General features: G+C 32.8%; 1 protein-coding gene across 13 annotated transcripts in view; it reads left to right on the top strand.

Moving 5' to 3' along the window:
• CLIP-190 (Cytoplasmic linker protein 190) overlaps positions 1–24,558 on the top strand; it is a 183,843-nt gene that overhangs the window by 43,336 nt on the left and 115,949 nt on the right. For 4 of the 13 annotated variants that reach the window (XM_085958163.1, XM_085958162.1, XM_085958157.1 and 1 more), the window contains exon 1: positions 22,771–23,021. The exons of the other annotated variants lie outside the window; for them this stretch is intronic. In XM_085958163.1, the coding sequence (XP_085814289.1) occupies positions 22,976–23,021 (46 nt within the window). In that variant the 5' untranslated portion in view covers positions 22,771–22,975. Of the gene's footprint in view, positions 1–22,770; positions 23,022–24,558 lie in introns of those variants that run through there. 13 annotated transcript variants of the gene reach the window in all.

Raw genomic sequence — 24,558 nt, 5'->3', positions numbered from 1 at the left:
ACTCAAAGATGCATTTATTCGTTAGATTTCAGGACGATGATAATATATTAATTATTATTTCTCCGTAAATCGTGGCACTAAAAAGCTAAAATTTAATACATTAAGTATAATATAGGGATTTACAACCTTTTCTGTGCCCCAAATCACTAGGAAATGTTTGATTATTGTTCTCACCCTCTAAAACAGTAACATCACATTAAATTGGAAGATAAATAATAAAATAAATTAGATTTATTATATTTGGAACAATATATTGAACCACGTACCTACACACAGGACTGCAAGTGGACAAATTGAATTTAAAAATAAGCTTATAACTCAGTAGGTAAGTAAATAAAATGAAAATATAAATCATGCAATTAGACAAACTTGTATACAGTATAATTAATTGCGAATAAACATCAATGACCCAATTCCTGATTATCATTTACTATTTTGTCAAAACGTGAAACTTTGTTGTTTTCTGCCGCACACCCTGAAACTCCAGGTTAAGTACCCCAGGTTAGAAGATATGGTAAAGGTAAATTATTGATAATACAATGTGAATGTTTTGTCGCGATACTGTAACCAACGGCACCGACACATTATGAACGATACCATCATCATTACTTTACTTCTTGTACATTTTCAAGTGAAATCGCATTTTATATATTGTGGTCTTTCCCGGTCTCATAACGATGTATGATAGGTATAAGAAGTACATGACATGTACATACATTGTATACGTAAGTTATTGTTATTATACCATACCCATGGCTTTTTGTATGCCCAATTAGTTTAGGTACAGTAATATTGTTAGAAAAACATTAAAAACACATCTGTCTTAATTATGACAAACGGCGGAAGGAATCCAGTCTCAGGTAGGTAAATACAATCCCACCTGCAAAAACATCTCATTGCCTTTTCATCATGACAGTGGCGTGGCGCTAATAAAAATATACGTTTTTTTTGTATTAATTCATTGAGAAGAAAAAAAAAGTGTCTAGTATAGTATAGGTACCTACGCTTTATAACTTTTGCATGTTTTACTACAATGATACGCCTCTTTGCCTGATTTCCTCGTATAAAATTAGATCAAATGATATTCACTGGTATTAATACACCCTCACAGAATAAGAAATGTGTACTCAAATATTATGTTTGAACCTAGTTTACTCAAAAATAACCAGATTGGACTAGGTTCACTATGCTTGTGAATCACTCAATGTGGTAATAAATAAATAAATAGATAATTAAAAATATATTTTTAGAATATATTACTTACATCATTTTCATCATAAAGACGGAGTGTAAAATTACTAAGTGGTGACTATAGATGTTGGAAACGTGCTGATTTATTATATCGTTATATATTTGGCACAGCCTCTTTGATAGACGCCATTTATGTTAGCTTCAAAGATACAACCTTCATAATATATAAGATAGATATATAGATACGATGGATTGGTTAATTCATAATCATATTACTCTATTTTTCTATTCGCATTTATAACCTTATAATAATATGTAGGTACATCATTTTACATTTTCAAAATTTAGAAGCCTGGAGAAATACGCATGTGTCTTTTGCGCAGTTACATTTTTAAAACATTATTTTGGAGTCAAATCCACAATCTAAATAAAAAAGATATTCAGGTAGGTAATTTGGATGACTTAATTAATTATTAAGTAGGTAATTATGGACATAATACTTTTACATACCTTGGCATTGATAAAATAATGATGATGGGTTAGGTACCAACTTTAGGCAATCTTACGTATTTTCATAAGGCACATTCTAGGTGACAGCATACTGTTCCTAATAATTTACAATAATTTAGATATTATTTCGTACATCCTTGGATGGGATTTTCACCTAGTGATTTAATAATATGGTAATCTTAAGCAAATAATCTATTTGCATTCCATAGTATGATAGCCGTTTTTTTTTTAATAATATCTCGCAACAATCGTTTAAACTCAATTAATATTGTGATTATGCAAATTGGAATAATACAGATTACGCCACTGGATCTAAGTCCAGTGATAACCAATCAATAACACCGCATCATTAAAAGCTTGTTGCAAATAGCTTTCGAGCATGTTTACCACTCCATAATGAGGTATCAGTACACGTGGGCTGGACATGCGAATCGACGACGAATCCATGTCAATGAACTATCAAAACGGGCGTGGGCCATTTGTTTGTATCGCAATAATCAAGTGATTGTTTCGCGCGATATTGCACTGGTCCTTTTTTTATTGTTTTCAATTGAATTATTAATTATTATGCATAGGAGGCATTCGATCGGCGATAGAAGACTGGCACATCCAGCGATTGGCCATGTTTTGGCGCGTGGGACGCGAGAGAGCTGCCGATGGTTGGCGAGCACGTCCTATTGACTATTTGATACTAGATTTAGATAGTGAAATTCGTAGAAACATTAAACGTACTCGTTTATGACAAAAATATTAATTTGTTATAGTAGGACACACGTAAATATTTTTGAAAAAGTTTACAAGAGAATTGTGACCAAAGATGTTGAATAAAATCTTAGACGGAACCTAATAAAATAACATAATAAAATTGAAACTGAAAAAAAGGAGTCTTCGATTATAGTTTAAACTAGCTAAGTCATTTCGCTCGCATTGCAGATTAATATGTAGCAAATTTTGTGCTACCATCCCGTATCTGACAAAAATCGCTTGAATTTTTAGATTCCCAGGAACAGTCAATTACATGAATGCATTATTAAAACAATCTCCTATCATAAGACAAACCCGAAATTTGAATAGGTTTCCAATCCAACGTATGTCATTGTTTTATTAATTACTACAAGCTTGGCCATTCATGTTGACACGATGTGTATCTGAACCAAAACATTACTATACAAATGTAGCCTGATGTACATATAAAGGCAGTCAAATACGACGAATTACATGATTACAAAAATAGCGTAAGATGTCCTATACTGACGAAACATCAAGTGCCAAATGCCCTCAGAGTCCAGTGTGTAAGGCGCTGTGTTCTTATCTGGGGGCTCCGTGTTCGATTTCCGGTGAGATCGCAATACATTTAAGTAAGTGTGTGATTTTCTTTTAAGTCAGTGTGTTTATGTGATTGTTTCACTACCACCACTGTAATTGGGCCGCATGGCTTGTTATAATGTTAATAAGAAATATAATAATAATAATAATTGCCACAATATTGCAATGCTCAATTTTACAAACTATTACGATGGAATTCAATTCCTCGCCGCGAGACAAGCCGATATGACAGGAGCGATGGTGACCATAGACAATATAATATGTATTAGCACTGCCGACTTCTTGCACACGGGAAGAAATTGCATCTGCGTATCTTATATTAATATACTCAACACGTGCTCTTCGTCAATATGTATACATTCACGAGTTCTAAAGATGACGATGATAATAGGTTGTTCGTAATACCTATATTTTATGTACTTTTAATTGGGACATGTTCGACTAACACTAAAAATGTACATACCCTTGTATATAGTCGCACAACATTGTAAATACTATTTTGAATATTCTAATTGGATTACAATGGATTATTCTAATAGGTATGTTATGTTAAAAACAAATTACATTTGGCATCTATCTATTAAACGCTCGAAATGAACCGAAGCCCACCAGACTGCAACTCCGGTGCGTGAAATCCTCGAAACTACCCTCCGTCTCAAAATGGCAAACACAACAAAATAATAATATGTTCATTATGTGATTTCACAGTTCAACTCACTGTGCCTATAAAGAACTTCCTATTCATTATGATTGGTCACTTTAAATGCGAGATAATTTTATTTATGTACCTACCACTTACAATATTTTTACTGTGTGTGAAAGCTATTTTTACTTAGGTATGTGATTACTGATTATGGTCAAATTGTATGTACACTTTATTGCATCATTTTTAGAAAGAACACTGGCTTTATACAGTCGGTATGTGTATCTATACGGGGCATAGGCATTCACAACTATGTACTCGTAGGTATATCCACACACGTGTAAACCAAAATGATCTAAGATTCGTGTTGTTTTGTTTTGCTTATTATGTCGGTAAACTTAAAGCAGATCTCTCTTTCATTTGATGTCTATCATACAATTTATAAAAGACATTCAAACATAGCCAAGAATAATAAACGGTAATGTAGATGGCAATTTATAACATAACCAAAATTAAATTTTACTGTTGTATCACATTAAAACCTGATTTCTCCAGCCATACCTACTGGTCTAATTTTTTTCTTTTATTCCGAATGATACGTCATGCTCAATCAATCTCATCTCGTTATGAATGGAAAATAAATTTAAATTAAGTAAGCACCATTTTACTGATTAGCATAGTAAATTTGCTTACTAAAGTATATTCCGCTACTTATATTAAGTTCGACTCGATTTTGAACTATTCCTGTATTTTAATGCTTCATAACGGATATCCCGTTGCATTCTTAGAAAGCTCTCAGATGTTCTTGTTAAAGTATTAATTTTATTTTTGTAACTTTTCATCCGATTTTTTAAATTATTTTTGTAGGTTTACATTTGATTGCCGCCCACCATGGTGCAGTGATAGGGCGATGTGTTATTGGTACGGTGGTCTAGGACAGTGTTTCCTAACCGCCGGTCCGCAAATAATTATTTTTGTTTTAGTCACTTATAAAAACGAACCAGATAAACCAAATGGATGTCAATGCAGCACTTCGTCTCTTCTAAACAATACTGAAGCAACGGTTATCAACTTAAGACGGTTCTTCAGTGAAACTGCAAATAATTTTCAACTATAGGTGCAAGGAAATTTTGGACTCGCTGACAATCGGAGAGCGAACGTCGAGCTGTGAACACGTCAATTTGTTTCGTGATGGCGACGAGGGTATTAATTTTTAAATCGTGTAAAGATGACTAAAAAACGTTACTCATTTACGAAAACATGACAATGAATTGTTACTAATAGAACAATGAACAGAACATTAAATGGATGCATGTTGGATTTATATGACAAATTATATTTCGTTCGGCACGCGTCATTCGATCTTTTTTGACCATGCCTCAACTGGAAGTATAGCCTTAATATTCTAGCAAATATGCAGCTTTACATATCACTATATGTTTTTAAAACTATGCATTCGTCTTTCAAAAATCAAGAAGTTCTGTTATTAACAATTTAGTTACATATCGGGTTCTGATTTTCAATTAACGATATAATTTTAATATTATACTTACTCTGAATTCGGATTCAGACTGTTGTATCTACTTGTCTGTTATATAAGTATACATGTTACAATATAAAAACTAATATTTATATGAAATACTATATAAATAATGTTTATTTCTGAGTTAGCGGTCCGCGAAATATTTATCCTAGTTTTACCGGTCCGCACGTGTAAAAGGGTTGGGAAACACTGGTCTAGGATACGAGTCCCATGGCATAATCAGGGTGAAATGCATTATCCGTTGTTTTCTTTAATGTGTGGATACAGAATTTTGGTATTTGTAATATTGTGCTCCCTTTTTCCACGATGTAAAGAGGAGCTGTTCAGCGGATGATTAAAAAAAAGCATTGACTTAATAAATAATGACAGAGTATGTAAAAAATATAATGCGCCAAACTGACCAAGTCGTTTACATTAATTTAGTGTACCAGGATCGTCGCATACAAATGTTATTATAAATATAATATGTGAAAGAAAAAAATAGTTTACCTGCAATCAAACAATATGCATCTACCAATAAAGTTATCAGTTATCTTATCACATAACAATAGGTAATGTACGTAAATCATAATATCATAATATTACGCATACGAAACTGAGGAGTGCACGTGGTGCCTTTCAAATACAAAGTTAAAAGGGTGAGGAGTGGGATCTACGGCCACTTCCGGGGGTGTAAAATTATTGTCGTGTGTACAATCGTCTCATGCGGACGAATTACAATATAAACTACGTCTGTAATTTATTATGTACCCGTAGCGGCGTAGCACATGGACTTATACATAATAAAAAATATTCAATTCTAGATGTCAACATACGACTTCATCAATCTTTAGCACTGATTGATTGACAAGCGTGACGTCATTGTGTTGCTTATATTTTCCGACGAATTTCCTCTTTTTGTTTTGTACCATTAATCGTTCCGCTTGAAGAGGTCCGTCACGACATTGTTTTTAACACATTTCATTATGTTGTAGAGTACATTTACGCAGTCTCGCAATTCAATTGACAAAGTTGTTAAGGAAAACCTTGCATTCAATTCAAATTTTGAATAAGAATATCCTAATTACATACAGAGGTAAAGCGTATACTTGAACCAATGCTACGATGCACAAGGTTACGAAAACAAAGTATCACTTGGTTGAAGCATGAAGGGCTTACGGTGGTTAAAATATTAATTTTAGATAATATGTTCCGCAATTTATGTGGTATCATCTTCGCATTTTTGACGTGGAGGGATTGTTTTATACATATTAAAACAGCATTTCTAAATTAGATTTAGTCGCGGAACACTTTTATATTTTGTATAACATAGCGGAACCTCTTAAATATTTTAGTGTAACGCATAAAGATGTTTTTCTTCTAGCATTGAATACATTACATTACGATTTACATGCTAGAAAAGGGTTTTATTTTTCTCCAAAGGTGAGATAAAAATCCACCTTACGATGCACGCGGATATAGTAAAAATATTTTATCTCTCGCATTAAAATTGTGTACGTTTTTCCTTGGGAGTTGTAGACGCTGCAAATTTTGGAATTTAGGATAACCACGAAACGTCTGTTGATCGATATATCGTCGTTTCCATTGCAAAATTGAATATCTGCAAAATCTCAAGTTTTCAGGGGAGCATAAAAACAGTTTACAAAATGTATGGCACTTGAATCAATTCAAAAAAGGTTTTCATAATTTAATCGATAATGCAATTTTTGTAAATTGTGTTATTTTGCATGTGTGTAAAGGTGATTTTTGCGGTTTTAATTATACAAAAATGTCAAAAACGCATATTTTGCAGATATTCAATTTTGCAATGGAAACGACGATATAATATGTCACACTTATTCAAAAATATTCTAATGAGGATTTTACCTCGTGACGCCACCGGACTTCTGAATTCAAAAATACGGTCGAGTGGTGGATTACTCATAATATTATATCCACGTAGAATTTGAATAAGATTATTAATCTGGTCTGGACCACTTCGTCATGCACAGTCAATTGTGAATTAAATATTTTACGTTACTCTTCAATCTCTTTATCAAAATAATATCTCAAAACAACCGGAAACCATCGCGGAACCCTTAATACACACATTTAGGAAACGCCGTAATTTTAATATATACATGCTAAAAAAGCCGATAACGCATTGATAGATCAGTAGGCAGGTACGACTAACGCTTAGAATATTCCGTATTTTAACATCTAACTACGTAAATTAGGAGGTCTATTCAACTTTTTCTCTGCTCACCTCAAGGTCGCATCAGCTGGGGTAACCACCTTGCCAGGATCTTCGTTGTTCTGTCGTCCGGCATTCTCTCAATATGATCCGACCAACCTTTACGACAAAATCTACAAATCTTTTGCTGTTCGACTGGATCGCCCAGCTCAGGGGTCGGCGGTTTGTCAAGTGAGAAGAGCCAATTTGTCAAGGAAACAGGATAACAAAGGTACAAGAGAACCGCATACATGTAATATACATAATATTATGTATATGGATTTTTAGGAGAAAAAAGTTCAAGATTTTTTTTTAAAAAAATAATTAGAATGGCGTCCATGCATCGCTTTTGATAGCTTTACTATATATATCTGGCTTCTTGTAAATTTTCATCCGTTATTCTGCTTCTAAGTTTATTTTTTATTTGGTTCACAGATGAGAATGTTTGTTCGCATACGTAGAGCCAAGGATTGTGAGAATACCAAAAGCTAGTTTTTTTAGCGCATCATATGTTTCAGGCAAACTATTCCATTTATCAAATATTATTGTTTCTATTTTAGGCAGTTGTTTTATAGCTTGGATTGAACTTATTGGATTTGGCTACGATAAGGCTGCTTGAAATGAGGTGAAATTGGAGTTCATATCTGAAGAGCCCCAAAAGTCTATGCAAAGAGCCGAATGCGGCTCGCGAGCCGCTTCTGCCGACCCCTGGCCCAGCTCATGGTTCATAGTTATTCTGCATGCCCCATTTTCTAGTGTAACCACCTGCCTTATTATCGTTTTGTATTTTATAAGTATTTTTTAGCCCTATCTCTACTCTATATGGATAAGTAAATAAGCAGACAGTCCAGCATATAATTCACCAATGCAAACATTCTGTATTGAACATGCGTACATGTTGCTGATTATTCATTGCGGTCATCGGGATCGCCCAAAACAATCAGCTGTTATTAAGTATGCAATGTATTGTACAATATCCTTTTGTCGGTTGATTGTTACAAATTGGTAGATCCGATTCGGAGCTGTTTGTTGTGACCGGTCGAATCCCGCCAATTGTTTGCCGGAGATGTCAGATGTATGTCAGCAGGACACTCACTGCCCACGTCCCCGCAAGATGGTGACACTGGTCGGATAATATTGTTAACTTCGCAGGCATGTTGTGTTTTGTTTTGCTCAGTTGCGCCCTGTGGGCAAACCGGATTCAAAAACTGTTAAAACGTCGTTTAGTTTTATCGATCACAATAAACAAACATGTTTTCCGCTTGTATTATAATTATATGATTTATGACCTGTTCAATAACGCGTGGTTATTCATAATTTTGAAATTCGAATTCGCGAACCTTCCTTGCCCGCCGGGTTTATGACTAATGAAAAATGAATGTCAATAGTTGAAGTAGTATCCCGTATATTATTAAAATGTAAGATGCTTGTACAAGATTATTTCGGTATATTCATTCATTTGATGGATTAATATTTGCGTTAAACATATTTTATTTCATTATTATTTAATTTAACAACCTTGACCTACAGCCATAAAATCCAAATAGTCTATTGTCCACTTGTCAAAAATTATCCGTGAAAATTAATTCTTTCAATGCCCAAAGTAAAAAAAAAACACTCAAAGTAGTCAACATATCTTAATTCATAACATTAACACTACAGCTAAACTATAGTGCTATGTAATAAATACCTATATTTTTATAATTATTTATCTTGACAGTTTAACAACTAATAGGGTATTTTTAAGAAAGTGGTATATAGTCACCTCGATTTGCTAGCAATTTATCAACAATATTGTAGTGTAGGTACAATTTAATTATTATAGGTATCAGCTTAGTACGATATGCCTTTTGCATAGGAATAATATGCAACCTACTTATAATTCGTTAAGTATATTAATATATTTAAATACCATAGATAATGGACGAACAGCTATTGGGAATCAGGTCGTTCAATCAATTTTGAAATTGTTTTCGAAATGTGTTTGATAACTTATATATTTTTACGTTCGCTTGGGAAAATTGTGTGAAATATCGTTGCACATTTTTTAAGATTAATTACCTAGGCTGTCTCATTTGTAACTACCTACATAATGATGTATTATTGTGGATAAGTAATGTTGAGAAATGGAATTTGCTACATATTCGAGAATTTAATTTAATTTATTGTGTAATGAAATATGTGTAAATTATTTTTTAAATTATAATTTCAAGCTGAAATTCTTATACCTATGCATTTGAGAACTGTATCTTTCATCTTAACATTTACTGAACTTAATACGTTTCTTAGGGCCCCTATGCATAGTTATATTTATGTAAAGAGTGTTCTACTGGAAACCGACGCGTGCGCAATGAATTATGTGTAGTTTACATTATAATATATGTATTTTAATATTGTTTTCTTTAAAAAAAATGTTTTAATCACAGTATTTTGGGATCAAGAAATTGACAGTGTTATTCAAACCACTTAGATCTTCAAATTAGATAGGCTTACACTCTTTAGTTTTAGAGTGCGATGAAGAACCATACTTAGGCGCGTAAGTCGCTAAGATTGGCGCCTATCTTTAAGGGGCCAATATCGGCAACTCAGATCATGTTGCCCACAGTATACATAGGTACCTACCAGTGGCGAAGGGTGGAGGTAAGCTGTTAAGATTCACCATAAATAGTGCACATTAAACTTTTTCAGACATACATATTTGTTATCATTGAAATAAGACTACAATTAACAGATAGTGTAGGTTAGATTTTAAAATTCAATTAAACCCTGAGAAACCAAGCCATAATAGATATTAGTCAAAAAATACATGTCTATCTATAAAATATCTAAAATTATGCAATTAAATCATACATAACTTTGAGTATTTTATAGATAGAATAATATTTTTTATTTATTATAGTTTGGTTTACGCAGGGCTTAATGAATCAAAAAAATGAAGCAAAAATATGTGTAATATGTAGTTTTAATCCAACGAAAACAAATAACTATGAATGAAAAATTGTACACAATTTTGTCGCATTGCCCAAATTAGACCAAATCTATTATGGTTTCGTTTAGACAGGGTTTAATTGATTTTTAAAAACTAACTAATACCATCTGTAAATTGTAGTCTTAGTTCAATAAAAACAAATACATATGACTAACAAAGTTTAGTGTGCACTATTTATAGCGAATCTTAACAGCTTACCTCCACCCTTCGCCACTGGTACCTACATACTAATAATTCATATAAGATATAGTAAATCTATGGAAAATGGCAGCAGCCCAGAACGAAACATTGAAAATACGGTCAAGACGCGTCTAACTAATTCTAGCTAAATTAGCAACTCTGAATGGTGCTTATTGCCATGTTGATCCATACGATTCTGCATCGTGCTCTTAGTAAGAAGGATTTTTATATTTATTTCTCAATGAGTAGGCGTACTTATACGTTTCCCATCCACCATATTATAATATATTATTAAACATTCTTACACTATCAAGTTGGTTAGGTATGTATGTTTATTAGGCGCGACCTCTCTGAAATATTAAATTTTTAATCTTGTTAATTGAATCGTTAAATATTATTAATTGAAAAATGTGGTGAGAAAACGGGAGATAATAAATTATGCGAACAAATATTATGTGTGTCACGTGGGTGGCTGCATTTTCCAAATCTGTAAATCAGGTTTTATTGGGAGTCTGTTTTTTTATTAGATCTTTGAAACTGTACCGAAAAACTGTGAATTTTACACCAGGAAGTATTCATTTGTCACAGTCATTAGACTAAGTACACAATTGAGATTGATCCCTGTCCAACTATTTGACAATCAATTAGTATTTAAATTTATCAGAACATTTAGTACCATAGTAAAAAAGACAATATCGTTTTAGATAATAACATCGCAGTTATTACCAATGACGGAGGACTTGATATAACACACAAAAAGAAAAATCTATCTATCTAACCTTAACTTAAAATACAATGTTTGTATCAATATTTGTTGTCATAGCGTCTTTGTTATTTGATATTGGTCCAACTACCAGACACGCACACAAGAGATGGTGTTGAGTCCGGAAAACCCCCAGCCCAGCAACGGAATAAATAAAAAATATTTAGGTACTTATGTAAGTAGCTGGAACATTATTTTTTCTCAGTTTTCGTCAGGACGCCATGACAGCCTTTTTAACGGGTTGGCCTCATTCCTCGCCATTATACGACACGCTATTGTAGCCACTGGATGACCCGCGGCACTTATAATTTGGTACGACTATCGCATGTCTAAAAGACAAGAAATCGCGGACGACACTATCGGGATTATAGACATTACGGTATATTTAACTATCACAGCTGTCAAACTTGACTATTTTACTCGTTCTTCGGTCGTAAAGCGTGCGGTGTGCGTGTACTCTTAACTGCGGTTTTTTGGCTTGTCAATGGATCAGCTGCATAAAGTATTTATTCGATTTATTAATAACGATGCGGGGCAGCATTTAATTTATTTTATAATAAATAATACCTAGCTAGGTCGTATCATCAAATATCTCATCTGTTAATAACTCTTGTTGGAAATGGTAGAGTATATTAATTAAAACAAAACACAAGTAAATAATAGTTATTAGTTCACATAATAATATAATTACAAGATAAAAGGAACTTTTTATAAACCACGTTTTTAAATTTTCTGTTGAATCATATAAACTTGACAATTCTATGTATTAATAATTTAGGACAAATAAGGCAATTGTCAACAAATATTTTTTTTTGCTATTTTGCAACAAACAAACAATTATAGAATACTGAAATGTCATTTTGATTTCCATAGTAACGTACGTACATATTAATAATTTAGTTGCTAGGACCACCCCCTTAGCAACCAATAAGAGTGGATTGGATTACGGATTTCTTCCGAAATAACTTTTCATACAAAACATAATTAACTGAAAATGAATTCAATTCTACTTAAAGATGGCTAAAAGTATTAAAAGAATGCATTGGCATCGTGTTCTGATATATTCTAAAAGTTTCAAATGTCTAGCTAGCCGGGAAGTTGGTTAAAAATCGATTGCAAGATTTGTACTGGATTAACAACCACCGGGCATTCAAGAATATGAGCTAAGAAAACGTGGTAAAATGGTACAATATATTTTAATTAGCATTAATTGTTTAGGTCATTAAGACTTTAGAACTATTGATTGATGAATGACTAATGAATAACGAGAGTACAAGCTATAAAAGAAAAAGGCTTAACTTAGATACTTACTTAGATCTAAAAAAAAAAAAAATCAAAGTAAGTATATTTTTTCTATGCCAGTCAGTCACAGTCCATAAAAATATTACAATACGTACATATTTAATTGGTTCTAACTTGTAATCAATGGCGTAAATCTACTTATTTGCATTTTGTTTACTTTGAAAGCATTAATGTCACTCCATGTCTAAACTTTGCATTATCTTGTCACAAATCACAAAACGCAGATCATTAGTGAATGATAATGGTTTACTTTTCTATTATACTACAGTTGGGCTGCCATCTTAAGCTGGTACTTCCTTGACAGCTCAATCTTTTAGTTTGAAGACTTAAGCACCCTAGTTTATTGTGTATTATGTAACATTGTAACGTCTTAAATTTAAAAGTCATTGTTGACGGTAAGAAACGTCAAGCGAAAACTTTTCTATTGTTGCGAGGGCTGCGAAAAATCAATAATAGTGATCAATGGTCATGTAAAAAATGATATTGCGATCATTATTCGAAGTACAAACGACATGGTGTGATAATCTGAATCGTGCCAAATATTACATGGAAAACTTAAGAGGTACCTATTTACTAACTCACGCGAGGACGCACCCCTCTCATAGTCACATTGATGATTGTTTTAGACAACTATCTTGGCACACACTATTATAATTAAATACAACCCTCTTATTATGTAGCTCTCCTAAAACCATCGTAACATTATTAATTGAATTCTACTTTTTAAAGTTGTATGTACTTACAGAAATTCCTCTTCCCTCACCTTTTTTATTGAAATTTTTTATTTACATTATTAAATTTATTTTGAATATTGGCAATACTTATCGGCACTAAGTGCGATATGCATGGAATGTCGAGTTACGGTCTAAATAACGTCAATCTAACATGTACCTATATATCAGAATTCAGAATAATATAATGGCTGCTTCGAAAGTCGCAAGGCATTGGAGGCAACGTCATATATGAAGTCAGAATTATTACTATTACAAAAGTACGCAAACGGCTCAATATAAGTTGAATAATTAATTATAAATAAAATTAATAGTTAAGTAATATGAAGTTTAAACAATATAATCGTTGCTCCATCAGCGGTTTACTGAATTAATTGACCATTGTGGATAGAGTATACCTTCCTTGCACTGGATTTGTATATATTTTTTAATTTCTTTTATATTGTTAACTGTCAGTTCATGGTGGAACTGCATTGTATTATTGTTTTATTTAATAAAACGCAATATTTTTTGTAGTGCTTATTCCACTTTTAATCAATAAATTAGGACCGGTTTCGTCCACCTCAGAGGGACATTTTCAACAGTTGTTGAAAACAGTTAGTTGAAAATGTCCCTGTGAGGCGGACGAAACCAGTCCTAATTTATTGATTAAAAGTGTAATAAGTACTACAAAAAAATGCGTTTTACTAAATAAAACAATAATATATATTTTTGGTGACATGGTACGAGTATATAGTTCGTATGTCGTGCTGAGGCATCGTGTGTTTACGAAATATTGAATGATACGCATTTTGATCGATATTATAGATTGGGATAAGATCGCCCTGAATGGTGGCCGATTTCTGCTAGGGGATGGCACGATAAGAAGAAGAATAAATAAGTAGCTCAAATAATTGCATGGTAACCATAGATTTTCGGTTGTTATCGGTGTGACTGGTGTGAGTACTCTCAACTGTCACTAGTCATAATATTTAAACGACAAAATAACGTATAGCGATTCGTGATATTCCATGCATCTCGGCCTTAGACCACTGCAGTTTCAATTAAAGAGCTATGAGAATTAACGGTTATTACGCCACTTGCGATCTCAAAGATTTAATTCGACGAAAGTGACTGGCGATGTGCTAAAAAGTGCATTGTTTATCGTCAAATTATATGCAAAATTATAATCATTCCCACAGCATTTTGTCTACCATGACGGCTATTGTTATTATGTAAGATCGTAAGCGCAAAATCAACACAATTGTATTATAATCATGCAATACTGTTGTTGGAATCTGTAACGACGTTGCGGAATTTCATAAAGAATATTACATATTTATTAATCGTATTTAGATATTCTCGTAACCGTGTCTTTCTTAGCGTTATCCGCCCGTATTCTGTGTATACAGGTGTTCCTTCATAAACTTTATGGAGAGCTGTAGATCCATTGCATCCGGCCCATATGAGTCTTCACGTCTTCTTGCTTTAATCGGTCCAAGTTATTCTTCGAAGAATTTTGTTTTCGAATACTTGAATAGCCTTCTCTTGTTTCTCCGTTAGGCTCGAGATTTCACAATCATTTTTCATACTGAGGGATATTAATTTGACATTTTCTTATATAATATGAAATGAAAAAAATAAACTCATGTTTTATATATTAATAACATTATTTTGTAAGAAGCATCTTTCTATGTCCAACAATATCTAAGTAGGATCATTATAATATTTATATAAAATGTGGGAAGGATTGATTAATTATTATTATTATGTCGAAGACTATTTCTGTCTGCTTTGGTGGACAAGAAATGATGTTTCCGCGAATATTGATAACTTAATAATGTGTTTCAAAGTATTCTTTACAGTCGACATCAGTGGTTCTCATGTGCGGCCACCAGCATCATTTTTAATATTTAATTTAATTAACTGGGCTAACGTTAAATATGCGTTATTGTAAATGAGTCATGATCAAGTACTTAAAAACCATTTTAATAATACCACAGTCGAAAAATTTTGGTCGAAGTTATACGTTGACCAAAAATCAAGTCAATTCAAAGAATTATCAACAATTGCTTTATTAATATTGTCGATTTTTCCTACTACCGTATACTGTGAAAGATCATTTAGTGTAATGCCAATTGATGAGGGTGACGTGTTAGATTTATTAAAAAACTTAAGAATACGCGCTCTTTGGGACCGGATAATGTCCCAACCTTTTTTTTAAAAGGCTGTATTGATTTTGTCAAGGGCCCACTTGCATATATATTTAACCTGACAATGGAGACGGGTATCTCTCCAGAAGCATGGAAGATGTCGAAGGTTACTCCAATTCATAAGAGTGGTACGGAGTCATCAGTGGAAAACTATAGGCCGGTAGCTGTTCTCTCTGCACCAGCAAAAGTTATTGAGATGATCATGCACAGCATGATTCCTCCAAGGATTGAGTCATTTATAATGAATGAGCAGCATGGATTTAGAGCAGTCCGTTCAATAGATTTGTCTATAAATAAATTGATCGTGTCTTGGATTCATGTGTATAATATTAAAGACGCAGTTTCTTTTGTGATTCGTCTATCTGAGACGATAGTATACGTTATTATGCCAACTCTGGAAGTGGTATCCACGACCACTTGGTATTTCTTATATCAGTAAATATTGTACGTAAGTATTGTAGATGTAGACTACCCCATGTGGTGGAGATGTGTCGCATATTCGTTTCGCTCGGTGGTGGAGAGAACGGATTAAATCCACCGTATTTTCGACAGACAGTCGCTAAATAAGTTTGATTTAAAAAAGATGATAGATATATAATAATATAATGGTAGATGAATTTTACTTTTATGGTCCTAATAAATGTTACCTGATTATTCTTCTTTATTTATTTTACAGTTCCGTCACCCATTCAATTTGTCCGACCCCATTGACTTTTAAAGTTTTCGCTTATAAACTGTGCATACACAATATTGAAATATTATTAATAATTAATTATTCAAATGTATTCGATTTGTTACTATTATTTGTCTTGTGTTTTCCATTTCGGAACTGCGCAGTGACATTTTTGCCCGTTTCGTGAACCTGCCCACACCATATTGTTATTGAGAATAGTTGTAATATTATAATAATAAATTGAAATGCACAAAAAATAAGAATGAGATATCTCTTTATTATAATCTGCAATAAAAAGTATTAATCTTATATTATGGCTTGAAGACTGGGTTGCAGATTATCTGATTGTTCAAAAGTTCACCATTCTGTAAGTCGTTTCACTCAATTGCATACTAAATTAATGTTATACCCCGTTTATACGTGCATGAATTTACTGCTGACAGTACGTACGTATTATCGCGGCCATGGTAAGCATGCACTTTTAAACACGTATTATCGTGCAAGTTGCGAGATCAAAAAAACTTTCTGAATTTACGGTGAAAATCGGTGCCAGTAAATCCACACACGTGTACGGGCGCTATTATACGACAAATCCGTGTAGGTATGGCGTGAATATGTTGATAAGTCAATATAACAGAAAACCAACCTTACAAAGAGTTAGCCAGAGAATTGATGTTTAGACTTATCAACATATTCACGCCTCACATGGAAATAATTCATATCAGTGGCGAAGACTTCACAGTAGGCTATTATTTAAACCCTTTTTTTTTTTTTTTTAAATAATTTTTATTTGTCTATTAATTAAATATGTAATATGTCGATACTTTCCAATGAAGTGGTCGCATCGTATTCTTCATTGTAAACCGCCACTGCTCTTAAGACTTGTAATATTTGTATTCGGTCTTTCATTCACCGCCCTTCCTTATATTATTATGCCGCCCTTATGCAACGCAAGACATGCCCACTCCCACGGGACATCACTGGTGGAATCTAATATAGTCAAGTAACTAATATTGCACGAATTTATTCTATAAAAAATAATTACTACTGCAAACACGTCCAATCCGTAACCACGTATGTTTAAACGAATATAAAAATGAACAACACGTAAGTAGTAAGTACCTACACAGTATTCTGACATCTCCAGCCTTTGAATGTGACTGCCTTACCCACATTTTGTATAGAAAGTTAACAAGAAATGGCCGCAGAACATTTTTTGTCCTATAAATGTACGTGTACGGTACAGTAATTTACTTAACAAATGTACCAGAACAAAGGGACCCACTTTCACATAGGTACAATCGGTCGACCAACCAGAAAATATATTGAATTATATAAAATACCCTACCTTATATCGATTATACCCAGGGAAGTCAGTTGTACCTAGAGTTGGATTTCGGGAATTGTCCGACGGGAATTCTCGAGAAATTTTCGAGATTTTCAATCCCGAATCTCGAGAATTGAAATTTTTAATGTTTCGTGAAATCCCGGATCTCGAGAACCTTTTCTTGGGAATCGCGATTTCTTTATTATCAACTATTAATTGAAAAACGATTTTTCTATATGAAAAAAGTAGACAGAAAACATATGAAACGTTCATAGACTGATCGGGGCATTTAACACAATCTTGAGCTCAAAATGAGCGTAATTTTTCATAGTCAGGGAATTTTGTGTCTCAAAAACGTACGCGATTGTCAGACGTAGCGATTGACAGTCTGTGTTTTTTGAAATCCTATTTTTAAGTAATGTTTTGAAATATTTTTGTTTTATTACTTATATTTGTTTGTCTTCTTACATAAATAAAAAAAAACATTTTTTTGGAATTCGTCTGTTTTTACACTGATTTTAGGATTCTTTACAGGTTTTTTTTTTAAATTTCCCGATATCTCGAGAATTCTTTTTTGGAAATCCCGAACCTCGAGAATTCAAAATTTCATCATTTCGGGAAATCTCGAGATTGAGATTTTCTCGTTTTTTTTTAAATTTCCCGATATCTCGAGAATTCTTTTTTGGAAATCCCGAACCTCGAGAATTCAAAATTTCATCATTTCGGGAAATCTCGAGATTGAGATTTTCTCGGGGAATACCCAACTCTAGTTGTACCTTATTGCAGAATTCATACAGATCTAATGTTATACATAGAATGTTTATTTCAAAGGAAATATAATTCAGGCATTTCTAACTTGTGAAAAAGTGTAATAATTTAACTGAAAACACCGAAACCCATTTATTCATAATTAATCTGGCAGGAAAAGGAGATCAAGGAATGGCTTTCCAAAAGATGTAGTTATACAATATCTGCAGTTCTTCGGTCATGTAGCCCGCCCATAACAGGAGCTGATTTAACTAATCATAATTATATGTTTTATTACAAACTTAGTTGGATTAAACTGGGAGATCACAACGGACATATAAACGGGAGAACCACATCACAGGACAAGCAGGCGTGGAGAGATGTCCGTCTTCCACACTGAATAATTGTGTTCCCATCTATTTGTCATCGAATTATAGTTCGCGGTCCAAGAAATTATAGTATTGACGCGTTGTCATCTGTTAAAAATGTATAGGAGGAATTCCGAGGCCCTTTTTTATTTCAGTAGTCAGTATACCTCTTCCGACAAAAAACGCTTACCGGCGAATGCAATAAATTCCGTTTCAAAGTCAAGGGCTTTTTTTTACCTCTTTCGAGCAATTTTTCTTCTAGACTTGCCAAAGTTTCTTCTATTGCGAAATTATGGTACTTTTGGCGTATTTTTTAATGTCAAAATTAAATCGTTTAGGTAACAATAGGTACCTAGGTATCTACATTTTTCCGATATTCAAAATTATAGAATTTTGGACCTACTATACCTTTTTATTATCGTACACAGTAGGCTGACCAAATTTATAGTACAAGTACTATAATTATAGTACGATTGGCAACTCTGCGAGTGAATTATAAAGCCAATCATAATGTAAGGTTAATCTATGACAGTATACCTTAGTCATTGATGTATTCGTAGAAAGTGGTTTGTGTTTTTATAGACCGATGCGTGTGTCATACAACAGTTTATCAGTTAGCGAGTGAGATGTATCTAACGATACTAGGGTTAGGTTAGATATAGATATGTGCATATAAACCACATGACGCAGTATACAAAATCTGCGTAATAATACTGCTGTCTTGACGAAATGATTTTCATGCCAAAAATATGAGAGTATTCATATTTTAATGTATTTGGCGATACAGTGGATCTAAAAAAAGTATATGGCTATCATTGTTTAGTTACTGATTGATTACTGATTAAGTGATTACTGATTATATGTTATTATTTAATAGTTGTCGGTATTTTGTATTTGATATGTTATCTTTCAACACCATTTCTCGATATATCGAGTTATAATCTCAACCTTACAATTTTATAAGTAAATACTTTTCTATGCCAATATTTCAATATATAGATTTAATAACATAATAACATTGATAAACTGTCAAACGTATCATAAGTCAACAACATAAGTGTTTTTATTAACCTAATAACTGGAAGGGTTTTTTTGTCAGTACTTACCTAGGTACAAATACACTTTACAATTTTGTATAGATTCTCACGCTGGCTAAAAATCATGGTAAATACATATTATGATTGGTACCTTCCTTGATTCAAAACACGAAAGCCAGTCGCCAATATTAGCGAAATTTGAGAAGCACTTCAGTTGCATGACTTAGTTAATTTCGTCATAATTGGGTAGGGTGCGATCCGATGGCACTATTTTTTTTCTAATATTCAGATATGTTTCTGAATATCTATATATAAAATTAATTGTCTGCCGTCTTCCGAGACGGCTAGATATATGTGACCTGCACGATATTAAGATTCGATCTAAGTAGGTATAATTAATGTATAGTAAGTTTAATATTCTTTCATACCTATATAAATATTACATACTTCCCAAAGCGTCCACTTTACATTTGAAAAAGTTAATCACTAGTTATGTAAAAAATATAAGTACTTACATCATATTATTATAAAGCACTGATAGTAACCCATTTTTGTGGTAGCCGAATAACACCCAACCCTTTTTGATAAATACTCATTTTTATAATCAGAAAACACACTAAAAATAATTGTAAAATAAATTCTACACCTATATTTATCATTTAATTATATCAATCGTGATATTATATGAAATTTCATCGCACAGCTACATGTTTTGAAATGTTAATTTTTTTTAAGAAAATTGCGCCGCATGCGACTTTAAAAAAAAAATATTAGAGCAAATTTGTGGTGTGTGTTTATCTCATTTAACTGTTCGACCCACCACGCAGGTCACCCAGGCTAGAGCCCCCCCCTTGTGGGGTCCATGATGTTACCACTGTAATGATTTATAAAGTAATATTAAATTGTATCAAAAGAAATAAACTTTTTGATGGATATATGCGCATGTACACTGTACATGTGTTAATGGGGCTTATCTGCTGGTACAGTATAAAGTTAAACGTTTCATACCAACCCTAGTAAATGCATCATTTTAAGTAGCTTAGTCTAATGGATCTCTTCGTCGGATTGTAGAGCTTTTTCTTGTCGTAAGTCGTCAGACCTAGATATGTTTAGTGCGTTTGGTTGTATACTAATCAACACAAATGTACCGTATCTGCTACTGCTGTACGATTTATCATTTAAAATTATAAATACCCGCTGAAGTTAATATTGTATTTGTCTATAATAATAAGTGTAATAAATCTATAATACGTTGTAAGCGTGTGAGTTCTTAAGACGGTCCAGTAGTCGCAAAATGATCTGTAATATCTAATTGTGTTTTATTTTAATTAATTGTTATGATGTCTCTATCATATTGTGACAACTATTAATTGATTGTACCTACCTTGTTTTAGCACTGTTTAACTTGGATGCTATGATTAGTCCAAAATTAGTAATTAACGATTGTATCTTATTAAAATACTTTATTGGATTCATTTATTAGACAGTTGTATTATTCGGTATTTAACATGAGTACATAACTTAATAGTATGATCTTATACGCTCAATATATATATAGGTTGAACACTGCACAGGTATTTATTATAACCGTGTACAATCTGAATCTAACAATATAATAATCTGTATAAGGGATAATATAGCAGATGTTCAAAAAACATCATAAAACATCGATATTATTTCTGAGTTCCCTGGTGTGAACAATTACAATTCCTATTATTACACCCTCCTGGGGAGATAGCTAGTTCTTAAAATTACACAATAAATCTAGTCTATAATCAGTACTTAATATAAAAGGTATTCCTTGTTTATTTATATCAAACATCTCCTGCTATAATTTGTGCAATAAGTATACTATAAGACTATAGTAATATTTACTTATTGATTCATGTCTTATATCTAATAATATTTTATAATAACGTAATTATGTATTTTACCACGTTTTTATTAGCTCGTATTCTTGTTTGTCCAGTACAGACTTTTTCTTGTTTGTCCAAGATTTTTTAACTAACTACCCGACTAGCTAGACATTTGAAACTTTAAGAATATATCAGAACACGACGACAATGCATTATTTTAATACTTTTGGCCATCTTTAAGCAAAATTGAATTCTTTGTCAGTTAATTCTGTTTTGTATGTTTCGGAAAAAATCATTAAAAGTAATATTTACCACTCACTATTATCGGTTGCTAAGTGGATCCTGGCAACTAAATTATTAATATATACGTGCGTTACTATGGAAATCAATATGAAATGTCAAAATGACATTTCAGTATTCTATAATATTTATTCAGTATTTCTATCAAGTACAAAAAAAGTTTTTATTAATACATAGAATTTTCAAGTTTATATGATTCAACAGAAAATTTAAAAACGTGGTATATAAAAAGTTCTTTTTATCTTTTTTAAAAAGTAATATTTTATTTAAGTCACTCTGAAGTTATCGATCAAATGATGGACAAATTTTGACGCAGAAACACATGCTGCCACATTGGCGAACTTACTACTGCAATTTTCGCAAACGAGAAAAGAAAATACTATGGTGGAATAATAAAATGTATATAGGTACTTAGTTAAATATTATTTTGATAATGTGGGCATAAATAAATACATATACGATTACCGTTTACATTTAGTCAACATTTCGACGCAAACTTTTGATTTCGTTTGATATGGCTTAAAAACATTTGATAACTAAATTACAAATTAGGTTTTGTTTTGTTCATTAGGATCAGACGATTGCTATGTGGAAGTATCTCGAAACCGTGCGATTTTTTTCTCTAAGAAATTCAAGTACCTAAGTGTAATTAATTACTTATTTATTTATACACTCTGCACAATTGTAGTGAACTGGTAAGACGAATCGTTGTTACAGTAATCGCAACGAAGACAAACCGAGCGCAGTGTAAAATTAATAATATAAACTGTGTACGCGATGTCAGCGTTGCGATTGTCGCTTCACTGTTTCGATGTTTATTTACTCGTCCGCATTAAATTTGCCGGTATCACGTTCACGGAGCCAAGAGTTCAGCCGATTCAGTTCCAATCCGTCCGCCGCACAAGCAGCATCAGATAGGGCGAAACGAATCATAAACTAGTCACGAATTCATATATAAACAACATCGAAGTTTACACGTCCAACTTACTTACGACTGGCTTATCGAATAGCGAATTAATTCGAAGGATACAGTGCTCTTAGGTTCACATCTCTCTCAGGATATTAGTTGGAAGACCAGCTCCAAGATGCCAGCCGTAGCTGTGTCTCCTGGATCTCGAGGGTCCTACTCAGGTGATTTCAGAAATATTATAGTTTTTTTTAACTAGTATCTGTGACAAGTTTAATTCAGTGAAGTGTGTACTGCTTTTATAAATGTATTTTATATGGCTCGTTGGGTACCTATATTCTTTACAGAGATTTTGACGTCTTATAAGTAGGCATCCGGTATTGTTTACCAAATTGTTGTTTTGTTTTCAATAATTTACTTATGAAATTCTAAGTTTTTTTTCGATTATAGTAATCGCTGTTACCGACCCGGATTTCAATTTGAATTAAAATCAATTTTAATCAAGATCCCTTAGTATTAATAATCTATGAATAATCATTAATCACTGTAGAATGTGTACATACTACTTACGTCTTTAAATTTATTATTATTAATATATAATGTAGGTACGATTTAATTTTCCTCCTAGATAACAATCCTTTCCTACTGATTAATTACATTGCTATGGCATTGGTTCAATTGCTACGGCCAAATCTTATAATCATGGCCCGCACATCCTGAAGCGGGCACTCAGGCTAAGTTTTTTAGCGGCCCCCCTACCTATCTCTATGGTTAAAGACAGTGTGAAGTTCTACAGTGATGTTTTCTAAATGGTGTTTAAGTTCAAATTAAGGGTATTCAGTGTATTAGCGATTTTTTTATTTTTAATGCATCATCTTGAATTGTGGAGTAGTCGAGTATCGACACACAATAATCAAAAATTATATCGCACCGTCACGTAATTATTTAAAAAAAATCAATGGTCAAAAAGTAAAGTAGCACCGCATGCGACTTTTTTTATTATCAGAGCAAATTTGTGATGTATGTTTATCTCAGTTATCTGGTCAAACGCCACGCCGGGCCACCCTTGATCCCGGGCCCCAGGCTAGAGCCCTGTCAGCCCCCCTTTGAGGGTCATGCTTATAATGTATCCATTCCACTAACGTCCAAGTGGTAGAACTCCATTATAGTTCACTGTTTAAAACTTGTATAGCGAAACGCTTGTCTAGACATGCAAATTTTGCTATGAAATAGGTACTCTAGTTTGGACACTATCAAAACAACGTTGTACGAGATTTCACGCCACGATGTCCGATGAAATACTCCTAACTAATCCTTACGTCTTGATTGTCAGTATTTTTGCACATTTTCCATCCGCTGTGATAACAAAATTTTTGAATATCAGTATTATAAAAAATGCTGTTTAACAGTTTTTATACAGTGTTAAAATTTATATAATTATGTATCATTTGGCCTGGACTAGACATACCTAAGAGTTTGTGACAAATCATTCTGATTATAGAGTTACAGTTCTGTAATATTAACTATGTTCGTGGACAATGTATGTATGTATAATATCTATTTTGATTAGAGTACATAATTGAATGTAAAAAAGAAACAGATATTCTCAATCTACAAAGTCATGAGTTTTTTGTAGTTATGGATAGGTATTGCTTTTCTGTGAGAATGTTACGATTCATTTTAAGTATACAATACATAATTAACCATCTTTTTACATAGGTACCTGCTTACATAATGCAACATCAGATGTTTGTATTGTGG

Source organism: Rhyacophila brunnea, unplaced genomic scaffold (assembly GCF_057557595.1).
Source record: "Rhyacophila brunnea isolate RB1 unplaced genomic scaffold, BYU_Rbru_1.0 scaffold_7, whole genome shotgun sequence".
NCBI classification, from domain to species: domain Eukaryota; kingdom Metazoa; phylum Arthropoda; class Insecta; order Trichoptera; family Rhyacophilidae; genus Rhyacophila; species Rhyacophila brunnea.
The sequence above is the reverse complement of the archived record's forward strand: the minus strand, read 5'-3'. Positions and strand labels throughout refer to the sequence as shown.